Consider the following 25,834-nt stretch of genomic DNA (forward strand, 5'->3'; position numbering starts at 1 on the left):
GTGAGCTCTAAGTGAGAAGTTAGAGTAAATCTCGAGCTGGCCTTGGACCATGAGATCCCGATTTTTGAAACTCTCACTGAGGACTGTGCCAGGGCTGTGTACATCTGCCTAGAGAAACAGGAGCCCACAGGAGCTCCCCTGACCCCAGCCGATCTCTGTGAGAGCCAGAGAGATGATCGCTCGGCACCATGCCACTGGTAGCCTTACGGAGCTTCCCTGCATGCCAATCCAGATACTGTTTGTAGCGAAGCCCTGTGGTCACAGCTACCAAGAATGACCCTCTTTGGACTGATTTTAGGAACAGAGTGGGTGGATCCGGAAGACCCAACCGTCATTGCAGAAACAGAATTACTGGGGGCTGCAGCATCCATTGAGGCTGCTGCTAAGAAGTTAGAGCAACTGAAGCCAAGAGCAAAACCAAAAGTGAGTGTCCGTGTGTGGCTGCTTGTCTGGTGTCACTGGGTCTTCCTGCGGACAGCTGTGAGATGGAGCTTGGTATGCCTCGGGAGGCTTGTCTCCTTCCCTGCGGTTAGACTCCCAAGCTGCCCACCTGCTCTCCTGGCCTGGCACCTTTGCACAGGGTATGGAGAGAAACCCAGAGGTGGATCCTTCGGTTAACCACCCAGAAAAATACCTGTGGGTTATCCAGAGGAAGAACCCGGGCATTTACAATCCAAGTTCAGTTCCATTCTGTCTAAAGCAGGTGTTGGGTGCTTATTATGGAAAATCCCTGTCCCTGAACTTGATGCCATCACCCTCCCATTGTCTGGTTTCCATAATGTAATGCAAAGAGCAATGCTGTGGGTCTCTCCTTTCCTTAAAATCGATAGAGAGGACAACGTGGACCTCAAAAGTGGATCTGGTGACAGACTTTGTCAGTATGTGCTGGAGGCTGTGGTGGGCTGGTCTCTTTCCTCGTCTGTGTATGTCATCGGGATAAATGTTTAAAACTTAAGAGCATGAGTAGATATGAAGAGAAACGGCCATTTAAAGAACTATTTTAAGATTGGGCAGCAGCGAGGACAATGATTACACAAAAGGACAGTGAGCTTGTGCTCCAGGGGTAAAGCCCAACCCTCTTAAGCTCTTACCTATCCCTCCAGGCCCTCTACCACCAGCCCCCATGATTATCTTCAGAAGATGGTAGAGCTAGAGGAGGCCTCTTTCTCTTCCTATCAAGCAAGTTATGGCACCTATAACCTCACTTCCCTTCCAAGGACCCAAGGACCTTAGGGAGTAAAATCTGGTTTTGCCCTCAGAAAAGTTGGATCCCTCAGATTACATATGCCGAAAACTCTTTTTTTATTAGACCAAAGGATGGAGTCTGAGCACTAGAATATGCCACACCCCTCAAAAGCAGAGCCTGGATTCATGTTGTGTGGAAAGTAGACATAAGCAGGTAGTGAATGTATGAACCTTGGGAACCTTCTTAAAACCATGAAATTCTTCAAGCCAGTCTTCTAATAATTGCTCTAGACTTGGTGAAGGCAGTCTTTAAATTTCTCATCAAGAGGTAATTTGAGAGTCATGGCTTCTGACCTGGGGGTTTACCAGGGTTCGCTCCACTAGCCTCTAAGCTGAAGGTCTTAAGTGGTCTGAAATGGTCCAGGTTGTTCTCAACAAGCTTAAGCAAGGAGTGTGTGTATAGGGACAACTCCCATTTTCTGTCTGTGTCTTTATTTCTGCTTTGTAAATCAAGTTAATCACAAATGGAAAATTACTTTCAGCTGAGAAGCAAACAACCATTGACTAAGATTTAGAGGCTTTGTGCGTAATTGGTTTTTCCTCTTCCTCATCTGATTTCACACAACAAGCCTTTCCTGGAAAGCTTCCGTCTGCTAATGCTGAAGTCATGTCATTTGGCACTGTTGTGGAGAATTCGCCTGGTGCTCCTGTAACATTAGCGCTTTGCCGGGTCCTGAGAGCTCCTGTTTCGATCCCTCTCCGTCTGTCCTTTTGCAAGATCCCTGGGAGCTCTGTCTCTGAATCCTAGTTGCCCTCTGTCTAGCCATTGATTCACCTTAGAATTCTTGAGCTGAAAATACAAGTCATTAGAGGCCCTACCCCATAGAATAAATGTTGTTACAGCAATTAAATGAGATAATTTAAGAACACAGTGCCTAACTTAATAAGCAGTAACTGTACCACCATCACTGAAACTATGCTTCAGAGACTTTTATCTACTACCTCCTCGGAGAATGCCTGCAATAAAAATTATTCCATAAATCCATGAGCTGATGGCCGTAGCAAAAAGAAAACAGAACAAAAGGCTCGCATTGACTGAGTACCGAGCAGGAGCCAGGCAGCCTTCTAGGTGCTTTGCATGGATTAACTCATCTGGCCCTTGCAGCAAGTCCACAGAGCAACACGTATTTCCATTCCTGCTCCGTGCATGCAAAGTCAAAGGCACAGTAACCTTGCCAGAGTCAGCAGGCTTGGCGGAGCTGGAAGCAGTGGATGTGGGCTCTGGGTGCGGAGTCCATTCACCCGAGTCCTTTGGGTCTAGCCAGTAGTCAGAGGCTGTTGTAGCCCCCCAGAGGAAGTTTGGGGTTTGCCTGTACCCTTTGAGCTATTAATGCCTCTTCTGGGAAGCTGTGCCGAGCTGCAGGACAAAATCCAGAGAGAAAGAAAGCTCTGTGTGTCAGGGAAGCCTATTCCTTGTAGCCTCATTTGTAGGAAGAAGTTAGATATGACCCGAGTGTCTCTTTGACGAAAAAGTACGCCGCCATCTAAAAGAATGGTTGATAGGACTGTGTCCTATGAAGAAGATGCTCATGGCATCAATATAAAGTAAAAAAAGAAAAACACCCGGGATGCAGAATGATGTGCTCATTATGGTTACAACTCTGTAAACAAAAACTTGCATATGAAGGAGACAGGGAGATGTACAAGGGTGACCATGGAATTAAGGGAGGGCCTATGTTTTAACCTTTTATAAAGCAGTGTTTTAAAAATAACAGCACTTAAAAAGTGCTGAAGTGGGCCAGGGGTGCACTCCGTGCCCTGCCCTGGGATCATCCAGCCTTTGTATTCACAGTCTGGGTCTTCACACAAAGCCAAGAAATCCTTCTGGGAAGGTCAAAGTGGACATAACTGTTGATTCGAGCCCCTTCCTTGGGGATGTCTACTTTAGGGCACTCCCGTCTTCATGTGAGGAGGGTTGCTTCGTACTTCATGAGTGCCCGAAAGTGATCTGAAGCCTTACTCCACCCAATGGCCAGAGGCTCCGGCCACGTGGGTTACAGTACCTCTAAAACCATTCTAAAGAAACCGTCAACCCAAACTATGGTTTTTGTGCCTCAGAGTACCCTCTGCTTTGTGGTAATAACTGCATGAAATGAAATAAAATATCTTTCTTGCCTTCACAAAGGAATTTATGTCCCTAGTTGAAAAAAAAAATGTCCAATCTGACCCCACCATTAACCAGTCTTTTGTGGTTAACCAGTTCTCTCCAGGCCCTTCCATAACTGAAATAAGGAAGGAATCCTCAGGATAGTAGGAATAAGCATTTGCTCTCACATTCCTCTCCCTGAAACTACACACGACCACACAAGCCCTCAGCACAGAGCTGACAATGCTTTCCTTTGTAACCGTGGGGCATTTACACTGCTTTGAAGAATAGTACTGGGGAAGGGCAATGGGTTTTTGTTTTTTGGGTTTTTTTTGTTGTTGTTGTTGAAATTATTCTGCTCCCCACATTCTCAGGTCGCCTGTTTTAAAAGTAGAATGCTTCCTGGTTTATGAAGATGATTCCTGGTATATTCCAGCTCAGGACCTTAAAATTTAAGCACCTCTTTTTGCCTGGAATCTCCCAGATGTGAATAACAAATTCACACCATTAGCTCCACTGTTTGCTTGGGAAGATGGCAGGAAGGCAAAAGGGGAAGGTCAGTGAGCTCTGGTGCATGAGCCTGTGATGTTGCCAATGGCGCCGTTTCCACACGTACAAGCAGCCTGTGCTCCACAGACAGGTAATGGACTTCCTGCCGTACGTACGGTGCCTGTTCTCGAGTCCAGTGCAACCTGGATGCCTTTTCTGCAGGCCTCTGTGTGATATGTTTGATATATTAGGTTGTTATTTAATCCAACTATATATCAAACATATTCCTACAGTGTCTTGCCCTGTCTCCGGGGGTTCCTAATATAGCTTATAAGCCAACAGGAAAGAACACGTTAAAATCACAAGCAGATTTAGAAGACGGGGTGCTCATTCCTTTTCATGATGTCATATTCCATTTTTTTTTCTTGTAGCATGTCAGTACTGCTAGATTCTTTTGTTTGTTGTAGAAACAAATCATAATTATGGATGTGAGATACTCTGTGTAGCTTAGTTTTGTGCAGTAATGAATCCTTAAGGGATATGCTCAGTGGAAAAAAATGGAAGGTTCTAGCCCGTGTTTGTACCATGGGATAAACATCGGGATTATCAACCCTAAACACATCCAGACATTGCATCGTACTTCACTTTTGTCCTGATCCTCAGCTTTGAAATTAGTCCTTTTCTTAATCAAGTTTTCTGCAAAAATGCAAGCACAGATCAACTCTCTGTAACTTTCCCTTCCACCCATAGCATCACAATGTATAAACCGAATCGGCCATACCAGCGGTAGGGAGGGTGAGTCACTGTGCTTTATATACACTTGCTTAGGACTGCATGTATCTAATACAGATAATGCAGTGCAGACCGTACTCTGTCTGTTGAATTTCCTGTAAGAGGTTAACTGGTCAGTAGAGGTTGGTCACATTTAGAATAAGCTGACAATAGCCTAATTGGGTGCAAGAGGAAGTTTGGGATTATGAAACATTTTTTCTGGCACACAGCAGCCTTCTTTGGTTGGCTTTGACCTCCTCCCCCTGGAGGAGCCTGCAAAGAATGTGTGCGTTCATTCTGATCTCTCTCAACAAAAGATTGTGAGCTCTGCTTTCTGGAAAGAGCACTATGGTGCCCGTAGCTCAGTTCTTTGGAGCAGAGAAGCAGTGCTCCTTTAACAGCACGTCTGTGTGCATGCATATAAGCAGTGCCCCACACTGTTGGCGAGCCAGTGGTTTGAACAAATGAGTCAGGAAGGCTTCCCCTGGTTAGGTCTGGAAGCCATCTCCATGTTGCGGAGCCCAGCTAGCATGTGTGCGGAGCTCAGCTAGCTCATGTTCCCAGTGACCCCTGCCAGTAGTGGAGCTGCTCTTGTCACACCCTCCGCAGACATGTAGAGGAGTCAGAGCAAAGGAGCTTACGATGTGGTGGGTGTATCTGATCAAATACTTGAAAGCATTCCATTATCCTTTTTGTCCATGCTTCCTAAGTAAACATGCACGTGACTTTTCTGAAATCCCAATGATCTTGAAGGATTTTTCTGCCTAACGGAAGTAGCAATTAAAAGATCATTTCACTGATACTACTTTTCATCCAGACAAACAAACAAACAAATGCCCTAAAGAAACAGTAGGTACTATGGGAAAACCAACTCCCAAGATCCTAATTGTGCAAGCTTGGACCTTTTCTAATGGATGCTGCATGAACATGCATTACTCCTTATCTGGGTACAAAGGCTGGTCTCTCCCCAAGTGGCAGGCAAAAACCACTTGGCACTGCTTTCTCTCTGTCATCCACTTTGACTATTTACTATTTCCCTGGAGCTTTCGGGGGGGTGAGACCAGATTGGGGCTCTTGGCAGGTCTAGTTATTCTAAGAATTTTCCCATTTGTAAATTTTCATTTATAGTACAGGTGAGGGTCTTGAAGATAACCCACCCATGGGGCCTCTACAAGAAAAGCTGGTATGGCCCTTACAGTTGAGTCTTTGGGTGCAGACTGAGGTCTCCCCCACCAAGGCACCTCTCCCCTCAATTCCAGAAGCAGACCGGGAGCAGCCAGACTCACTACAAAAAAAAAAGGAGAAATGTGGCTGCCTATTCCACTCACACTTCCAACTGGCCAGAAAATGCTTCCCTGGTGTGGTGGGAGTTCTTGGTGTTGGCCTTCTTGTTTCCCTCAAGGACATTTAAATTATATGCAAAATGTCCACACTTTTAAAGAATATGTCCAAAGGGTTTTTTTAAGTTTCAGATGGACTACGACCTGGTTTTGAGTAGCAAGCATTCTGCAGACTTTAAGAAACACAGAGCAAAGCACAGCTCCTAACTGGAAAAATGGCACCATGCGTTGTGATGCACTTTTTTCCACCTGTTGTGAGAAAACTGACTGTTGTGTTTATCTGCTCTTAGCAAGGCAGTCCCTTAAAGGAGGTTTTCAGGGAGGAAGGCCGACCTCAGGGCAGTGACCTTTGAGCCTTGTCCTCTGGGTACCCTCACCTCCCTCACCTTCAAGATCATTGTGGGGAGGAGCTGCAGGGATGTAATTCACAAACAAAAGACCAAGTGAAAGGACCACAGACAAGCATTCTTCTTCTCTGCGGTATATGCCCCAGAATCTGTTAGAGAGGAGGTTGGCAAAGATGTTGCAGGAGGGAGACAGGGCCTCTCCACAGAGGAGACCGAGAGAAGAAGGCAGAGAAAAAGTAGTGCCTGGTTATTTTAGCCAGCACCTTCTTAATGAAGAAAGGTTTCATTTGGAATTGTAACACATCCGAACTAACGGACTGAGAGAGTTGAGGTTCCTCCTTAAGCTACTAACAGAAACCTGATGGATCCCTGGAGAAAGGCAGCCACGGCTTAAGGTCACGTGGTCAGAACATGCAGGTCGCCGACTTAGAGCTCAGAGGGCCCATCTCCTGTCTCGATGTCGAGGGAGAAGCTGGAAGCAGCTCCAGTCTGTAGCGTGTATTACTTGATATTCTGTTCAAATTTGGTTTATGGCTTTTATTTATGATAATTTTAGGCTATCATCAGAAATGGCAGTTAGAACCTTTCTCCAAATTTTGAGTCGAAAATGATCCCGAGAGAGAAAAACTAGCTTAGCCCAAAGTCTAAAAAACTGTTTTTAAAACCATGAGAGTTGTAATGAGCACTGGGTGTTACAAGCCAGTAATGAACCATGGAACACTACATCAAAAACTAATGATATACTGTATGGTGACTAACATAACATAACAAAATAAAACCACAAGGAATATATGTAGTGAGGGAAGTAATAATGAAATTAATTGCGAGGAGTTACTGAGCATTTGCTGTGGGTCAGTATTGCTCTCTGTAGATTTATAATTTACCTATAGTACCCCCATCAGAGAGGTAGGAAGGAAGGCAGGTTCAGGAAATGAATGAATTACTGCAAAGATGATGTCCTCAGAATCCCTAAAAGGCCAAAAGGCAAAATAGAAATGAGGAACGACCTTCCCTCTCCCTTCCGTCTGTCCCCCTGCCACTCCTACCCCAGTGAAACTCAAGCTCCTGAGACATTAGACAGATCAGAGCAAGATGGGGTCCTCAGAGGCTCTCCAGGGCACAGGAAGCTGCCAACAAGGGAGCCAGCCCCAAATGTGACCTTTCCCCAGAGGGACCTTAGCAGACCTCTAACTTTTTTAAAAAGAGGAGCTCTGTAGGAGAGCACCAAAGAGGAAAAATACCAGCAAAAGAGTGCCTGGGCCTTTCTCGCAGCTACCAGAAAGCCAGGGTGAGGCTAAGTTCATCCTCTGCAGGAGCTTAGTGGGCAGTCCAACAACGACAGCTTCCGAAAGCGGGTGGTAAAGGGGCCAGTGGCCTTCTCCCAGCGGAGGGGAGCAGGGGAAAGGTCACTGAACAGGGGAGGAGAGGACAGATTCAGCCCTCGGAGGCCGTAGCTAACACGTTCATGAAGCAGAGCAGAGTCTTAGTTCGTACATTTAGGACTCTTTCCCCCGGTGCTGCTTTGCTAAGAGTGCCCCCTTGCACAATGCTGGGAGTGCCGTTTACCTCTGTGGACACCTGAGGACGTGTCACAGCCGGCTGTGGATGCGGTTGCAGGGTGCAGGCAGAGCATACAAGTAAACAGCGCAGGAGCCAGCGCCTTGATGCACGTGCCTTCCTCCCCAAGGGACTCAGAATGGACAGTTCCTGATGTGGATGCTTACTCGCTGCGTTTCTCTTGCTGCAAGCATGTGAATTGCCTCCTGGCTGAACTCTAGAACTCCGGAGACTCCTTCTGAATGGATACATTCATTCGGCAAACATTTATCATGTAGTCTACACTGCCTGATTGTGTGCTGGAGAGACCACATCCGTTGAGTAAAACACAGTCCGTGCCCTGGAAGAGAGGACAGGCTGGTAGGCTTGGGTTAGCCGGAGTCTGTTTTCCTTCACCCAGGCCAGCATTTCCCGTGGAGCAGCCCACCTTTATCAGAAAGGAAGATTCCCAGGCCCCGCCTCAGACCTGTTGAGATACAATCCGCATCTTGAACCAGATCCTTGGGTGATTGTGAGGGAGGGCTGTCTGTTCATTAGCCCACTTAATAAGAGCGTTTTCTTAAGTTCGTGGCGCCCTGGGTCTCTGGATACTTCTGGGTCTCCTTGTGGAAGCTCCACGTTACTATCCTCTTTGTTCCCCATCTCCCAGCTACAGTGGGGCTTCTTCTGTTGACAAATCCTGCAGTTTCATTGTGATCCTTTTCTGTAGGAAGGTCCTTTGAAAGCCAACCCATTCCATTTCTCTCCTCTTCTGCAATGCCGTGGAGCACCTTTTTAGCTGTTACCGTCCTCCTTCCAGAGGCCATGGCATGTGCTGGTGGGAACCAAGCAGGGGGGCACCCCTGACAGGGACACCTCGACATTTCCGAGTCTCCTTGGCTCAGGGAGAATCCCATCTTTTAGGCTATAAGTTGTGTATGGCATGAGGAGACACCTGGTGTTGACATTTATTTCCAGTAGGAGAGAGAGGTGGGTGTTTTGTCTTAGTTTTAAACCTGGCCTACAGTGTCTAAACATTAGCCCTCCACCCCTAGAGCCATCCCATTCAGCTTTATTCAGCTCTTCTTGGTGCTTTTTAGTCAGAGCAAATATCCCCCAGAGATGCGGCTTTCTGCCATGTCCTTTTTAAAGCATAGAGATGTGATGGAACAAAAAACAAAAATTCACCAGCGGACATTTATACCAGTTGCCATTGCAAGAAGAATCTGTGGGTGTCAAAAATATTTCCAAACTGAGTATCTATTTCAAGTATGTGTTCTGGGGGGGGGACCTTCAGGGCAACGGAAGACGTGGGCGAGGCCTGTCAAATTGGTAGGAACAAGTTGATTCTATTAGATCTACCCCATGCTTAGAGTTAGCACTTAATTAAGAAAGTCCCATTTTTGTGGATCCTAAAATTTGGGAGATCAGAAATCTGATGGGGTACTCCACATACCTTGGAGCCTGCCAGAGACAAGGATCTGGGACACATTAAGAAGCCACCATGGGCTTCCTTTTCCTCTGCCCCAGTGGAAGGGACCTCTGATGGGTTCAGAACTTACCTGGTTTCCCCTGGTACCTTAATCTGTTACACGCTTGAGTTTCTTTTGTAGAACAACTTTCCAAAAAGGCTCTTAATTCAAGTTCGCCTAATGCAGTTTCCTTGGAGCCTATGTATTATAGCATCTTTTATGCCAGAGTGTCTTATAATGAGTTGTTTTTCTATTTCAGTAACCACATTTTATACTCCACCAGTCCTATAAGCTCCCTCCTCCAGAATGAATCCACTGCAACTGAATCCGTTTCTGTCCTGATTGCTCCTAGAGCAAGACTTTGTCAGATAAGAAAGAATATATGGCTTCTGTCCACAGACTTCTAAAATGCTGGCATCATTTGTCAGAGTCCCTAGATGGGCCCTGAAATGTTATTTTGATAACACTGGAGTTGTGAAAACAAAAATGAGCTTGGCATCTCTCATAGTTCAAGATGTGGCAGTAAGGAATAGGAACTGGGGGGGAAATGTATCTATGTATCCATCCCGCCTGATGTTTCGCATGGAACCATTAGTGGCCCACTCCGAGCCTCTGCTACAAAGTTGGTCCTCCCTGATGCCCCACGGGCAAGCAGGCTAGTAAAAACATATCCTCATGGAACAGAGAGGCTGAGGTTTAGATCTGGTTTAGAGTCTGAATTCATGTCTCCATATGACCATGTCACACCACTCTACCTCCCTGAGCCTCACTTTTCTCACTGTGAATATGAGAATGACTCTACAGTAGAATATTTGTTCTCCTCTTGCTTGGTAAGAATTAAACAAGGAACGTACCTGGACATGCCTAACAAAGAACTTGGCACATAGTAGCTGCTGTTAAAAACATAGCTGTTGTACAACATTGTGAATGTACTTAATGCCACTGAATGGTCCACTTAAAATTGGTTCAGAGGGTAAAGTTTATCTATTTTTTGGCACACAAAGAAAAGTATTGCTCTAGCTGACCATCGTCACAATGCCTGAAAGATAATAGCCCCATCTTCAACCTTCTATAATCAAAGGGGAACTTAACCCTGCTTAGGTTCATACAACGTGAGTGCTGAAGGGACCTGGAGGGCATCTAATCTGACCACCCCAGATGGTGAGGCTGCATCCCAGCCAGCCGGGGACCAAGGTCCTTGCACTTGCCACGCTTACCAGTGCTGCTCTCCAGCCTCCCGACTTGTTCTGCTGGCATGGGGCACAGTGCTGGTGAACTTGGAGCAGAGCCCTCACAGCCTGACAGCACCTGCATGAGGTGGTCAGTGTCCTTCCCCAGGTGGAGCCAGGCCCTAGACTTCCGGGAGACTCTACCTCCACGTCATGTCGCCTCAGTGTCCTTCCCGCCTCTGGTGATCTGTGGTTGGTACAGAACTCTCCCTGCTCAGCCACAGAGATGGCAAATGCTTTGTCACGTTTGTTTTTACAAATACGAGAAAAATAAGGCTTTTCACAACTCCTAGCCACCTTTCCTTTCTTCAACCCAATTTTTGAGCTTTAGGCTCTGGAAGAGTGTACCAACCACCACCCACTCCTTGGGCTTTGATGAGGGATTATTTAAATTTTCGTTATTGATGCCAACAGGACCATTTGAGCATATTTTATTCACAGTGAATTTGTGTCTGTTTAAAAACTCTGGTCTAGAAAAATAGTCTGTCTTGGAATTTCCTGACTGGAAATTGGTGTCGAATGCCACCGCTAGCAGCTTGTACCTTTTAGAATTGAGGTAGTGGGAGGCAGCAGATGGAGAGGCGTTTTGCCAGCTCTGGCCTTTCTACCTGGGTGTGGTTTGTCAACAAAAAAGTCATAAACAGATGAAGAGCCAGGTGACCAAGCAGTAAGTAGTTTGGCAAAAAGTGCCCTTCGTGGATGTGAACGGCATGTGATGTCATTTTCTTCTGTTCTAGCAAGCAGATGAGACCCTGGACTTTGAAGAACAGATTTTGGAAGCTGCTAAGTCCATTGCTGCCGCCACAAGTGCCCTGGTCAAGTCGGCCTCGGCAGCCCAGAGGGAGCTGGTGGCCCAAGGAAAGGTGGGTGAACCGCGCTGGCCAGCTTCTGGGACATTCGGACAGTGTGAGTCTCTGAGGACCAAAGAGAAGGTGGGAAGGCCTGTGGCCTGGCCCCCCGGGCAACCATTGCTGAGCCTTCCCTCCCTGAATTGCCCATGTCTGCCCCACTGAAAACTCTGTTTGCTTAAACCTAACATCCAGAATGAAGGGTTTGGCTTCTGGGCCAATCATCTGCTTCTTGTTAAAGAAAGCATCCCGTTCCAGGCAGCGATCAGGCCCTGAACAAGACATTTATAGTCCCACTGTATATGAAGCTATTTAAAGATGTAAACTATCATATTTTCCTAGTGGATAGCTCTGGGAGCACCAGAGTCAGGGGTGGCATAATACAGTTTTCCTTCTCCAACGACTCAGTCCGTTCTTCAGGGCTCTGGCGAAATGCTGTCCAACTCTGCCCTTAGCATTTTCCTGAGCCTGTTGTTCAAAAGACCAGTCTGGTTTTAAAACCTGAGATTTCTTTGATGGGCCTGACCCCCAGTCATCCATTTCATCTGCATTAGCATGAAAGCATAGTTCTCTTTCGGTGACCCGAGGATTAATAGTATATTAGACTAATGCTGGGTATGGGAGGGTCTCCCAGTTTAAAATATTCTGCGTGTTGTTCCCATACACCGTGGAATTTGACTCCATCCAAACTGCATCTTGTGGAGAGCCTCTCAGATCTGGAGGCACTACAGAAATCCTGTCAGGCTGTGGGTTTGGGGTTTGGTCACCGTAATTGTCAAATACTTCTGTTTGATATTAAAAGACTTTTGCCGTCCACGTACAAGTAGACAAATACGATTGTGCCTTGACCTCACAACTTGTAATACGGACAGGAAGTTATGTCCAACCAGTGGCCATCCATCTTCCTCCATGAAGTCTCCTGTGAGCTAAAGTTTGTCCCAATCCAACCCGCATACCACGGCTCCTCTTTCTAAGCCATTGTGTGCTGTATTGTTTGATATTATATATATAATATATATAACGTGTGTATGTTTGTTATTATATATATGAAATATCTATGTTTGTCTCTCCACTGGCATGCAGTCTGCCCCTTCGTGCTTCTCCGTTATGCCCTGTAGATGCAACAGAGGGCTGACCTCACCTAAGTACTTGTTGACCAATCAGTATGTAAATACTAAAAATGGATCATTGAGAAGAATATCCTACCTAAAAATTTCAGTACCTTGATAAAGGGCCAACTGTGAGCCAAATTGCTAGGTTCTAAGAGACTCTAACTTGCTTATACATTTGTTGAATATATTCAGGCATTTAGAAGGTTGGTAAAGGTGGTTCCACAGGACTAGAGTGAACTATAGGCTTACAGACAGGACCTTGGGGTTTTATCTGATGTTCATTGAGCCTTGGTATGGCGCCTAATAATTAACAGATCCCTAATTCCATATTCAAATTGAGGTACTCCCTCTGACCTCTGCAGGCACCTCCCACCATGTAAAGGTTTTCCCTCCCAAAGCTGTACCCTCTGCATCTGGACAGAAAATGTTTCACTTGTTGATGTAATTTCTAAATAGAAACAGAGATCATCTTAATGTCCAGCTTCCTACTTCTCTCCTGACCCCTGACAAAATAGTCTGTATTTCCTTAAGGCAAGGGTCTGCCATCAACTGCGCTGAAGGAAAGGCAGCAGCTGCTTTCCTCACCCCCCCACCCCCATCACCTGCCAGAAAGTCACAATGTGGCTTTAGGGTCAGTGATCAGGAGAGATATAAGTTTCCCTGGGCCCTTGAAAGAAGAGGCCTCCATGGCTCCTACGTGTGAAATGGAGAAAGGTCAGCAGAGGAAAGAAGCATGGGAGGACAGCCCTGATCCCTCATTCCTGAGCAGCTGGCCCAGAAACACTCTACATAGCAACAAAATGGTGGCCATTCTGAGTGTTTCAGATGAAGACCCCGGGGCCCAGAGGGACCCCAGCCAGGATGTGCAGGAACAGACTTGGAGGGACAGAAATGGTGTCCCGTTCTCATGCTGTTCGTGCTGTCTGATGAGATGTTTTCCTCTCTGGTTCCAGGGTGAGGTAGAGCCTGGGAGGCTGCAGGTCCCCCTGCGCCTCCCAGCGCTCATTACAGATTTCTACCCTCCACTCTCTAGGTGGGCTCCATCCCCGCCAATGCTGCCGATGATGGACAGTGGTCCCAGGGGCTGATTTCTGCCGTGAGTCACCTTTTCCTTCCTTCCCATTTGCTTTTTGGATTCCCGGAGGGAGGTTTGGGCCATGGATCACTTCTCTACTGACTGTCCCCAGGCCCGGATGGTGGCAGCTGCAACCAGCAGTCTCTGTGAGGCGGCCAATGCCTCCGTTCAGGGACATGCCAGTGAGGAGAAGCTCATCTCATCTGCCAAGCAGGTCGCTGCTTCCACGGCTCAGCTGCTTGTGGCCTGCAAGGTGAAGGCCGACCAGGACTCAGAGGCCATGAGGCGGCTACAGGTAATGGTCACTGATGCTGGTGGGAAAATACTCCTGTTGGAGCGGGTAAGTGTCGCCAAAGGGGACAGTCTCACTTCCTTGGCATGACCCACCAGGCCTTCCATCAGCAACTCTGTCCCACGTTTCTCATTTTCTACCCAGTACAGCCATGCATCCTACACCTGCCCCAGCAAACTGACATTCTCCATGTGTGCCTCTGGTCTCATGCCTTGGGGCCCTCGCTCACCCAGAATGTCCTGACCCTCGCCACCAGCCCCACCTGGTGATCTCCTGCTTGTTCTTTGTGACTCATCTCCAGAGTCACCTCTTCTGGGAAGCCCTCCCTGACTGCTGTGTGTTGAGCAGTTGTTCCCTCCTCTCTCCTGCCAGAGTACTTGGCCAGACCGCTCTTATGGCTCCTGTCACTGGGGACCGCCACGTTTATCTTTAGAACAGCCTTTGACAAGGCCATGAATTTCTTAGGTGCAGGTACCATGTCTTTATCTGCACATCTCTCACACCTGAGGTGGCACCTATTCCAGTAGGGGCCCTCATGCCCTGTTTGTGAAAGAAAGGAGAAAAAGGACTGAGAAATTTCTAGAAGACTGTGGCTGAGGTTTCCCAGAGCCCAGAGAATGTGCTCATGATGAAAGTTATAATCGAATCCCTCCCAGTGCACATGAGTTTTCCTGATTGTTTTAATCACAGAAGTGTTTTAAACACAGAGAAGGAAGTGTTAGAATGAAAAAAAAAAAATCACAAAGGCTCAACCTCTTCACATGTCAAATGTTATCATTTTTTTTCTCTTCCTGTTTCTATGTCTATACAAAATAACTGTCTGCTTGTCATCATAGCAAGAGACATTCTGCTTTTTTTCCACTTGACGTTTTATCATACATAGCTTTTTATTTGAAGAAAAGGCTTCATAATTTCTCTATGTAAAGCTAACTGGTCCATGCTCCATGAGTCTCATTTTTGATGATTGCATGATACTACATCACCTGATTATGCCAGAATTTCCTTATACTGTGGACATTTTGTTTCCAATTTTTTAGATTTTCTAGATATTAGAAGTGTTAGAATGCAGACTCTTTATATGGATGAAAAAAAATTTATATGTCATGAATAAAAACATAAATGGCAGAAATGTTTGGACAATTTCACCCACATTTGGGACTCTCATTTCATTTTGAAAGTCCAGAAGTGTGTTTCTGATGCTCGGTCCTCCTGAGTCTCCCTCCTTACCATAATTCAACTCCTGGGATAAACCCAGGGGGGAAATGAGGAGTTACATGTCAGTGAATATGTGGCTTGGGGGCTTGGGGAACACTTCTGGGGAAAACATCCTGAGTTAAGGGAGACCTGGGTTCAGGTCCTGCCTCTGCCATGTATTAAGTTCATGATCTTAACACAGATCACTCCACTCTCTGGGCCTTTATCCGCCTCAGCCGTGGAATAATGATAGAGATGCCCAAACTGGCTCTTATGAAGGTCAAGAGATGTGAACATACTTGTATGAGTCCCGAGGACTTACACGGGCAAAGCACGGTAGCTCTCCTTGTCATCGTTACCAATGTAACTGGGTGCTGCAGTGTCACCTCTGAGCCCCTTGCTGTGACCCAGAGGTTCTCCAGGACCACCCTGATCTGTGTCCAAATCCCCGCTCTGTAACATACTAGCTGCAGGGTCTCAGAGAAATAACTCAACCCATTTGCTGTATCAGGTAACTACAACGGTGACCTCTGACCTCATAAAGCTATTTTGAGAATGAACTTGTCATATATTAATTGGCATTTCCTTCCCTTCTAGTGCAAGCCCTCATGGTCTCCATGGGTCACTTTAAATCACCCACCAGATGAGCTAGTCACTTTGACAAGAACTCAACTTTCTGATGGCTCATCCCCGTGCACAGTCCTTGACTCTGAGGGGGACTGGGCAAGGACTATGGGAGGCTTAATGAAGCCTGGACCACCGTTAAAAGAAAATTTCAAACCTCAGGGGGCAGAGGACAAGTCCCCAGAGCCATGCTTCATGCTCATTAAGAGTAAGCCATTTTGGGCTATAGCTCTTACGAAAGATCTAGACTTCGCATTGGAAAGCTTTTCTTTACCTGTCTCTAGCAATGGCCTGGAGCCCTGCTGTGCCTCTAAAAACATACCTGTCTATGGGGGCCCTAGTTACTGTGGGGCTCCCAGCACCCCCGTGCAGGGTGAGGCTGTGCTTTCCTACCCTTCATTCCCTCAAGAAGCATTCAGTGGGCACCAGCCCTGGGCACCCACTGTGCCAGCTGCTAGGGAGGCAAAGACAAAAGACATGGCCTCTGCCCCTGAGTTACTCACTGTCCAAGAGGGAGAGGGGTACAGGTGTGGGAGAGGCCACACAGAAGCATGGACAGAGCACTCTGGGAGCGCTGTGGGGAGCTGTGGTTAAGACCACAGCAGACAGAGAAAGTGCTGTCTGAGCCAAGACTTTGTGTTTGTCTTAATTGGTTGGGGCAGAGGGAGGTAGTGTTCTAGACCAAGGAGATGAGCCCTGGGCATGCTTCTGTTAACACACATTTCACACTGGTACAGTCATCTGTTTTCATAAGTAAAATCCCCCCTCAGAAATCTGTGTTCCTTGGGAGCCAGGAACTGGATCTCATTTCTCTGTGAATGACCTAAGGTTAGGTAGGTGCCAGTGTTGGTGAAATCGGTGGACGGCTAGACAGACATATGGAGTCTAACAACAGAGAAATTCTGTATTATCATTGGATGATAGGAAGATAAATTGATTCAGAGTTCCATGAACTGTACTTTCATGTCTGTTCTTGCTGAATCCAAATTGGCTGTTTCTAATGATATAATATATGTTTTTTCCTCCCTCTCCAGGCAGCAGGAAATGCTGTGAAAAGAGCCTCAGATAATCTTGTTCGTGCGGCCCAGAAGGCAGCATTTGGCAAAGCTGATGATGATGATGTTGTAGTGAAAACAAAGTTTGTAGGGGGCATTGCTCAGGTTTGTGATTAAATCCAGACGTGTTTACTCCAGAGATGGGCATGGTGTTCTAACAGAGATACAAAATACCAATAGCTTAAACAGGATGGAGATATTTCTGCTTTGTGAAACAGTCTGGGTGTAAGCAGTCTATCAGTGGTGTGCTGATTCCTTTGTATCTGAGCCCCAGGCTCCATCTGCCTTATTACCCACCCCACCATCCCTGAGATATTGCCTTGGCCAGTTGGCCCAACATGGGTCAGGAACCACCCTCGCTTCCTCTCACGTGCCATTGGTCAGGCCTTAGTCACATGCCCAACCAAGCCAGCTGCAAAAGATGCTGGGAAATGTAGTATTCTTTCCTGAAAAGCCCTGTGCCCAGCCCAGATCAAGGATTCTGTTATAGAAAAGGGGAAGAAGAGAAGTTGGAAGACAATAGTATTATCATTTAAATAAAATGATGGATTTGGAGCTACTACCCTACTCCAGGTAGTTGGCCCTACAGAGAGAATGAATGGTAACCCCATAACAGAACTTATATAAGGATAAATGGGCCTCTGGCCTATAAGGATTACATTCTTGAGCATGGTAGTGAGGAGCAAACTTGAGGAAATTAAGCCTGCAGTTTGGGGTATGTGTTAATATAAATCCATTATACAAGAATGGTTTTCTTTGCTTCTGGAGGGGAGGGGGGGTGGAGAGATGGCGTGGCTGAGTGATGGACATTGGGGAGGGTATGTGCTAAAAAAAGAACGGTTTTCTTTTCTTTTTTTTTTTTTTTTAAGATTTATTTTTTAAGATTTTATTTATTTATTTGACAGAGAGAGCGCACAAGTAGAGGGAGTGGCAGGCAGAGAGAGGGGGGGAAGCAGGCTCCTGCTGAACAGGGAGCCCGATGCAAGACTCGATTCCAGGATGCTGGGATCATGACCTGAGCCAAAGTCAGATGCCTAACTGACTGAAACATCCAGGCGCCCCTTTTTAAAAGATTTTTATTTATTTATTTTTGTGAGAGAGTGAGAGTGAGCACCAGTTTGGGGGAGGGGCAGAGGGAGAAGCAGGCTCCCCGCCGAGCAGGGTGCCTGATGCAGAACTTGATTCCAGGACCCTGAGATCATGACCCAAGGTGAAGGCAGATGGTTAACCAGCTGAGCCACCCAGGTGCCCAAGATTGGTTTTCTTATCAGTACCAGGAAGTTACTCATCCCCATGCCTTCCTTAGCCCTTCTTGAACCATTCCCTGTGTTTCGAAATACGCTGGATGCATTTCTTTTAGACTCTCTTTCTTGATACATTAGTTCCATGAGAAGTTCCACAAAGAAGGGTCGCTGATCAAATAAGTGTGGGAAATCCTGCCCTCTTCACCTCCACCTCAGACTATCACAGTGATCATGAGCCTAGGAAGGGCTCCCAAAGGACCCACAGGAAGGAAATCTATCTGCTTTCTTGAACACAAACTTAACCTTCTTCACCTGATATCTATTAACTAATATTCCTAAGATCAAATCTTAGAAGCATGAAACAAATATATGAACACTGTCACATGGTTAAGGACTCCAGCTTTAGATTTAAGAACACTTGGCCAGGTCCTGCTCCACCACTTGGGTGTTCAGGGAAGTGGACCCACGTCTCTCAGCTTCAGTTTCCTCATTGGAAAAATGGGACGCTTGATAGGGACGACTTCACCGTGTTGCCAGGAAGACGATAGAATATTCCAAGTGAAGTGCTTTACACTGGCACCTGGTGCATAGTAGGGGTGCAGTAGATGTGTGCTATTAAATCAGTGGCCAGGAGTCAGCTTATTTTCGTGGGTCATTGGTCTCAAAACCCAGAATATGGCCCAGAAGCTGGTCTCCAGAGCTAAGATACTTACTCCCGGTATCTTGCTGTGTCATCCTAAAGCGGAGGCTGTGGGAGCTCATGAGACAGGCAATGGAGTTGGGGAGGGTGATTTCCTGGAAGGCTTTAGATCCATCCAGCTTGTTGCTTTCCTTCTAGATCATTGCCGCTCAGGAGGAAATGTTGAAAAAAGAACGCGAACTGGAAGAAGCAAGGAAAAAACTGGCCCAGATCCGCCAACAACAGTATAAATTCCTACCCACTGAGCTGAGGGAGGATGAAGGATAAGGCCAGAACCAAGATGGCGTGCCCCAGGGGAGAGCCCTGCAAGAACTGGACAGACAGTGTTCCTGAGAGGCTGGGCACTTACCTGGAAACTGCCTGCCTCCCCCTGGGGCCAACCCAGAGCCAAGTGCTCATTCTCACGTCTCTGTCCTGTAGGGCACCGGCTGCATGATCGTGATGTCACACGGTACAGTGTCCCACCCACAGCTCCTTCGCCACCTCCCCTCATGCCTCACCTTATCTCAGGAGAGAGGGACACATGTTTCGTGAACTGTTACCAAAAAAGAGAAGTCAGTATTATGTCATTCTCAGACACTTTTGCTTTTTGTCGGTCCTTCTCTAGGCCCCACTCCTGGGCCCTCTGTGAAATCTTAAGAGGAAAAAAAGAATGGCTTGGGGAAAATCACTGATGTCCTAGATGTTATTCTCCCTATCAGGAGAAGATGGAAGTTGGAGCTGGACACAGTAAATAAAAGCCAGAAACGTAAACCAGTGTGGACTCCAGGAGGGCAACTCAGGTCCTTCTGTGTCTCAAGCACTGGCTTCCCCAGAGGGTGGAGAATTCCTGCTCCCATTTGCACGCTTTCTTGCCTCAGTGTGTAAGCTCCTTGTACAATCTAGACCCGTCTTGTATTCAGAAAATCGAACGATGATTTTTTTTTCCTCCGTAATCCAAAGGGCAGGAGTACAGGGGACTGCCAGGGCTTGGTGAGCGGGGGCTGTAATAAAATGTGTGGGCTCCTTCCTCTGCAGAGCTGTTTCCGTTCATACAAGTCTGCCCACACAAACCCACCGCCTCCTGGTGACAGTCGTCCGAAGCATTCGAGGTGGGGATTCAGCTAGAATAAAGCCATTCTGTGCTGACTCCCCCTTCCCAGTCCTCCATTGGCTCCTCTGCTTTCCCAAAATGGTTAGATTTCAGGATTGCAAGTCATCTCTTTCAAAATCTGTCGCCTGTCCTGCAACCCAAAGTGGACCTTTTTTCTGTGTCTCTGTATGCTTAAACTCTGGATGCATCCTACAATCCATGTGAACCTTTAACAAGACGGTTGTGCTGACCAGTGCGTCTTACAAGTAAAAGCATGTGGTATTTCCAGAGTCTGTCTTCTGGATGCCACCCTTGAGGATTTCGCTCACCCCCCCCTTCTCTCTTTTTTGTTCTCCTTTCAGAGCCCTTTCCTTAAAAGGGCATTGTAAGATCTTGAATTTACCTTTCATCTGAGCCTTTAATCAAGACAGTTCATGAAGGACGAATGGCTTGTGGAATAGATCCTAATGCCAGGTAGCAAGTGTTTTTGAGAGAACTCTTGAGGGGAAGACAGTGGGGATGGAGGTGCCTGAGGGGAAGGCAGTGGGATGGAGGCACGTGGGTTTTGAAGACAGCCATTCTCCACTGCCCTGTAGTAATGTGGTGCCCAATCTCCTGTCTCATCCACAGTATGGCTTCTGGATTCCACCCAGGGTAAAAGTGGGTGCTCTGGTCCTCCAACATGGGCCTGCTTTAGTAGACTCTAGCCCATGTCATAGTTGTAAATTTTAATGAAACTTGTGACCATGTCCCATATATATGAGAGACTTCCGAGTGCTACACAGAGAATTTCTTTTCCAGACAAGTAGGAAGTTAGAGGAAATACAGTGCAAATAACAAGCAAGTGGAGAGAGGATATAGGGCACTGGAGGAGATGGAGGCCCCAGCTCTGAAGAGGAGGGAGCAGCAGAGCCCTGGCCTCTCAGGGAGAATCTAGCACACTCTGGGCTCTCCCTGAATATAGCTAGTACAACCCTTCATCCCTGCCCTGGGCTGCAGTCCCGCACCCCTCAGAATGAAAACTGAGGGACCCATGGACAAGGGGTGGGGGTGTCCCCGAGAGACATTCCACGGGTGGACACAGGGTGCTTTTGGAGGCCATTCTCAAACCGGAAGGCTCAGAGTCAAGGTGTGTTAATGGCCTTGTGTAGCAGGACCTGGGAAGCCCCTCCATGGCCCACCCTCACCATATTTTCTTCCAGACTCTGTATGTGCTTCTCCCCTGTCCATGTCCCATGTCACTTCCTGGCATCCCAGGAGCCAGGCAGGGATGGGCAGTGAGTTCTCTCTACCCCAGAGTTGTTGAAAATCTCTATTGCTTTTGATACATAAAGTATCCGGAGACAGGCCAGTGGAAAGGCCTGTCCTTGACAACTTGAGAGAACAGGCGTGGATTGAAATTTATTTTTATAGGACCTGTATACGTAAGCGCCTGTCTTGAGGGTTCTGCTGCTAGGAGCTTAGAGAAGCAGGTTCCTGGTATCGCCAGGCGTGGTGCGGGCTTTTTCCTTGTCCACACTGCATACGTGTATGTGAATGGCCTCACAGCTGCCTTGCTCTTTTCCCATTTCATCAAATGGTTGAAAGACTGTGTTATTTCATAAGCACGTGACCCCCAAATGGCATGACGGAGGCTTCTGGCTCTTCAAAAACAGGTAATGCAGATAGGAGTTGCATGTGGGGTGTGAGCTTTCATTTAGGAGCATCTAACAAGAGGATGGTTTCAAGGTAAAAATTGTCCCAGCCTGGAGCATAGAAATGCTTCTCTCCCTGTCAAGGAAGAGGAGCAGTCTTGCAGCCTCTGGCTGAGCTTCATGTCCAGAAATTTCTGTCTCGGAAGGTCAAAAAAGGAACCAGAACTGACCTCAGAACCGCTCAGTGATGTGGGAGTTTAGATTTTGCTTGGTGCTGCCTTTCAGAAGGTTTGGGTAAGGATGCTTGAAGCCGCATTCAGTTAAGGACCCTTGCTCAAACTCTGCTGGTGTCCCAGCAGGTGTGGTGGGGGTGGTCAGAGTGAGCGGTACCACGAGGCCTGGGCAGCTGCACAGTCAGGTGTCCTGGGCCCTCTGGCCACCCACAAAGGAACCACCTGAACCACAGCAAATGCTCTATTGCGGAAAACTCTTCGGGCTTCTCAGAGGCTTTCCCTCTGTGCTTTCTGGGTGTTTCATTAGTCCGTGAGTTTCTTGTAACCAAAGCCCATTCCTCATTTATCCATGTATAAATACCAAAATTCACCACGCCCCAGGAGAGTGAACCCCACCACCAAAGCCATCCCTGAGCCAAAGGGAACCAGGCTGCAGGGACAGGTATTCGCCTTCTCAGTGGCAAACCCCCACATCTCCCCCAGCTCTGAGGTTCTGTACTGTGGCAGGGCCTCTGGGGGTTCTGGCCTTGAAGCCCCAGCACAGACTATGAGCATGTTCAGTTCTCGGACCCCTGGAGAAAATGTCCCCTCTGCCAATCAAGGGAGTAGCCACCTCTGAGACTCCGAGGGGAGCCAAGAAGTTGGGGGCAAACGTTCCCTTCAGGTGAAGAAGTGAGCATTCAGAAACTCGAAGAGTTTAACAGCTGTTCTAGGGGTTCGGGGACCAAATCCCCAAGGTCTCTTCCAGGTGTTGGCCTCAGTAGGTAGCCTCAGGGGGAAGGTGTCTTCCCCCATAAGGTCCCCAAGTCCCTGAGACTACTGCTCCATCTCCCTGAGCATCTGCTTGCTGTTGATGGTCATTAGGAACAGGCACGTGACAGAGCTTCTGTTGAAAAAAAAGAAGAAGAAAAAAAAAAAACGATGGAGAGACATTTCTTTTCTGGAAAAGAGATTGGGATCTGGCCTTCCTCCCAGCCCTCCAATAAGCCACCACGTCTCAGTCACCCTGTCAGCGTCGGCACCTCCTGGTTCCACAGAGCATGAGGCTGGGTTTCCCTCAGCCGCCTTCTTACCTGGCTGCAAAATCTAGAAGCAAACAGGAAAGTTAAGCTCTTCCCTGTGTCCTAATGTCTTTATTGATCTGGTCGCATAAATTATTTTTTTTTAATTCACCAGAAATAAACTTTTAAAGGAATGAACCTGTGTGATAGTCTCATGGGAATGGGGGACGGGTGGGGGAGGGGGAGCAGAATGTGTTCTTGTCATGGGAGAGAAACTCCACAACCCCGCGCTTACCTGCCATTTGTTAGAGGAGATGTGTGTGCACACGTGACTGAGGCAAAGCCACAGGGACCTTGGGCTCCATATAGCTTTGCTGACTCCAGAGAAAATTCAGAGAAATAGGCCATGTGTAACAAGATGCGTGATTTTCCTCTGAAAGTAGGAGGCCTCCTGGACCATCAGCCTGGGGCTCGCTGACCATGGAGTTACCTCACTGGAAGGTTGTGCAGCTAAATACAGGGTCGGTATATATGCTGCTCTCCTGCCCTGACAGGGACCTGACCCCGGGAGATGAGCCTCCCCTCTAACAGCCAGCGCAGAGATGCACTTTTTCCTTCCTGGAGGGAGGCCGTGCAGGCCGTCTGGCCAGGGTCCTTGTTTGGGGGGAAGCCAGACTCAGAAAAGTCCAGGCATTTTGAATCTGCAAGAGGGCCATATCAAAGAATCACCATGGCAATGGAGAGTGTCCCTGGTCTGTGTCACAACTAAGAGGATTATTTTCCCTCTTAAAATGGGGGTGTAGGATCTGTAAGCAAATCGGTGATTTTTTTTTTTTTTTCTATCTTTGGGTTGACAAAGATGGGGATGGGAGGTATGGTAGATGATGGCCAAGACAATGGTACAGTCCAGGAGGGAGGGAGGGAGGGAGGGAGGGGAGCAAGTGCTGCTGCGTTCTCCCAGGAGTGCTGGGGCTGAGCACACAGATACAGTAAGGCATGGGAGTGGCGGACGAGGGACTGGAAGCTGTCTGTAGGAATCCATGTCCTCCGTGCAGCTCAATCAGATTGACCCACGCCGGGGACCTTGGATAAGGTTGCAAACACTTGAGCCAGGGCCCTGAGCAAAGAGGGCAGAGCCTTGGAGTTGGGACAAGGCTTCATGAGGAGCGGATGTGGCCTATAATGAATAGGAGTAGAGGAGTTTTCCTGGCAGAGAAGAGGCCAGAGCTGGCATTTGGGGCACTAGGGGCCACCCCATGCAGAGACCTGGTGTATGCAGGGTGGGCAACTTAGGGGAACAGGGAGGAAGTCAGTGCGGTCAGGGCTTGGGGTGAATGGCACAGAGAGGAGGGTGGCCAGGAGCATGAGGGGCTCTGTGTCAGGCTGGAGCACTTAGAATTGTTATCAGATAAATCACTTTGCAGGAAGATCAGAAGAGAGATCCTGACCCCTGAGAATTCAGGATCAAAGTGTGGAGATGCACTAACGGAAGTCAGCAACTGGGGAGCAGATCAGGGCCCAGTCGCCTGGGCCCTGATCTGGAAAGCTCAGAGCAAAGGGAGAGGATGTGAGCACAGCCTCTCCAGTAGGAGATGCCACTGTAAGAGGCACTGCTACCGGGAGTCGGGGCAGCTTTCATTTATCAGGGAATGGATGTGTCCCCTCTAGATAGCCAGTGCTTTCTGTACACTCACCACGTGCCAGGAACCGACCTTTGTTACCCCATGGGATCCCCACCCCATCCATGTAAAGCATGACACGTAGGCACTCATATTATTTTAGAGATGATAAGGCTGAGGCACAGAGAGGTTAGGTAACTTAGCCAAGGCCACACAGCTAGCCACAACTGGGATCTCCCAGCCGCTGTGTTAAGATTGCACAGCTAGTGAGTGGCAAAGGAGAGGCTCAAATTCCAGATTGTTCCCAGAGTTCGTGTTTTAACCAACAGTATATGGAGAACCTATCTAAACCTGGAAGATTGGCTAGAAATTAGGTAGGCAGAGGTAGGGAGAAGGAGAAGGGGTGACCAGAGAGAACGCAGGGGCACATGGCAGAGCCTGGGACATGCTAGAGGGGCTGCGGGGCCATGGGGACAGGGAGGATGAGGGGGGTGGGTACTGTGGGAGAGGATGGCAAGTCCTGAGGTATTTGTTGGGGGGGGGCGGGGGGGGCAATCCCAGGGTTTCCTGAGTGAATGCCTAACAGCTTGTTCTGTAACACGCAGGTTACTAAGTGCCAGCTGTGGCTTTATTTCCACCTGGCGTGTCCAGAATCCTGGTCTAGGGTCTTTTCCTCTCAAACCACAGCTCTCTGTTGAGTCGAAAACCCCAGTGCTCAAGAGTGACTCATGCTGCAGAGAAATGTGACTGGGGGTTTTCATTTGAACTTCTCTGCCCCGGACAGGATGTGATTGCAGCAGTTTTGCTAAATGAACCCCCTAGAGGAGGAGCCCCCCAGCCACCCCCCCATACCATGCTGGCCGGCCTGGAGGTGCCGGCGGAAATGCCCTGTGGGGCTGGCACTGAGAAGGGCAGGAATGGCCTCCCCACACTTGCGGCCATGAGTTGCTTCCTGCCTGCTTGGGCCTCTCTCTGCTCTCGGTCTTACTTTTAGAAAGAGAAGTTTGATTCTGTTGAGCCCAGAACCAAATGTTGAAAACCGGTTTTCCCTGCTCACCCCGGAGTCTTTGGGCGCCCAGAGTGAGAAGGGGTTCCGACTGTGTTCTCAGCACCCTGATATTGCAGGGGGAGCAGGAAGGGAGTGGCGGATGGTCTCTGGGCATGAGGGAAGGTGGAAGACAAAAGGCACAGTCCTTCCAGAGGTCAGACCTTCCTGGGGAAGGCAGTCTCCTTGGAGGGAGTTGCTACCCTTGGGAGGAAGGCTGAGAGGCCAGCAGGGCTCTGGGGTGGGGGGGATGGGAAGCCGTTTGGGGTGGCTGGGAGCGAGGGATAAGAAGGCAGAACATGAAGGGCCTAAGGATGCAGAAGAGGCAGAGGGGTGGAGAGGGGGTCCATGAAGAGGGCTGACACTGAAGGGTAAGTAGAGGCAGAGGTCTCAGGGGCGCACTTCTGCCCCTTACCCTCAGGGGCTGTTCCTAAGGAGGAAGGCCCTTTGCCTCGTGGGCCCTGGTTGGTTATGAGTCCTGGCTGGTTTTGACCACAGGGGGCAGTGTGGTTCCATGGGACACTAATGGAGCTTTCTCATTTTCCCTGAGGGAAAATGGGCATTTCTCAGG

The 25,834-nt window shown here is 48.1% G+C and overlaps 1 protein-coding gene across 7 annotated transcripts in view; it reads left to right on the forward strand.

The window, feature by feature from the left end:
• Positions 1-22,793, forward strand: part of TLN2 (talin 2) — a 431,106-nt gene extending 408,313 nt beyond the window's left edge. For all 7 annotated transcript variants that reach the window (XM_047736618.1, XM_047736620.1, XM_047736617.1 and 4 more), the window contains 6 exons: positions 299-423; positions 11,253-11,378; positions 13,509-13,571; positions 13,663-13,845; positions 16,695-16,820; positions 18,798-22,793. In XM_047736618.1, coding sequence (XP_047592574.1) covers positions 299-423; positions 11,253-11,378; positions 13,509-13,571; positions 13,663-13,845; positions 16,695-16,820; positions 18,798-18,926 — 752 coding nt within the window. In that variant the 3' untranslated portion in view covers positions 18,927-22,793. The remainder of the gene's footprint in view (positions 1-298; positions 424-11,252; positions 11,379-13,508; positions 13,572-13,662; positions 13,846-16,694; positions 16,821-18,797) is intronic.
• Positions 22,794-25,834: the final 3,041 nt, after the last annotated feature.

This window comes from Lutra lutra, chromosome 7, assembly GCF_902655055.1.
Source record: "Lutra lutra chromosome 7, mLutLut1.2, whole genome shotgun sequence".
Lineage (NCBI taxonomy): Eukaryota > Metazoa > Chordata > Mammalia > Carnivora > Mustelidae > Lutra > Lutra lutra.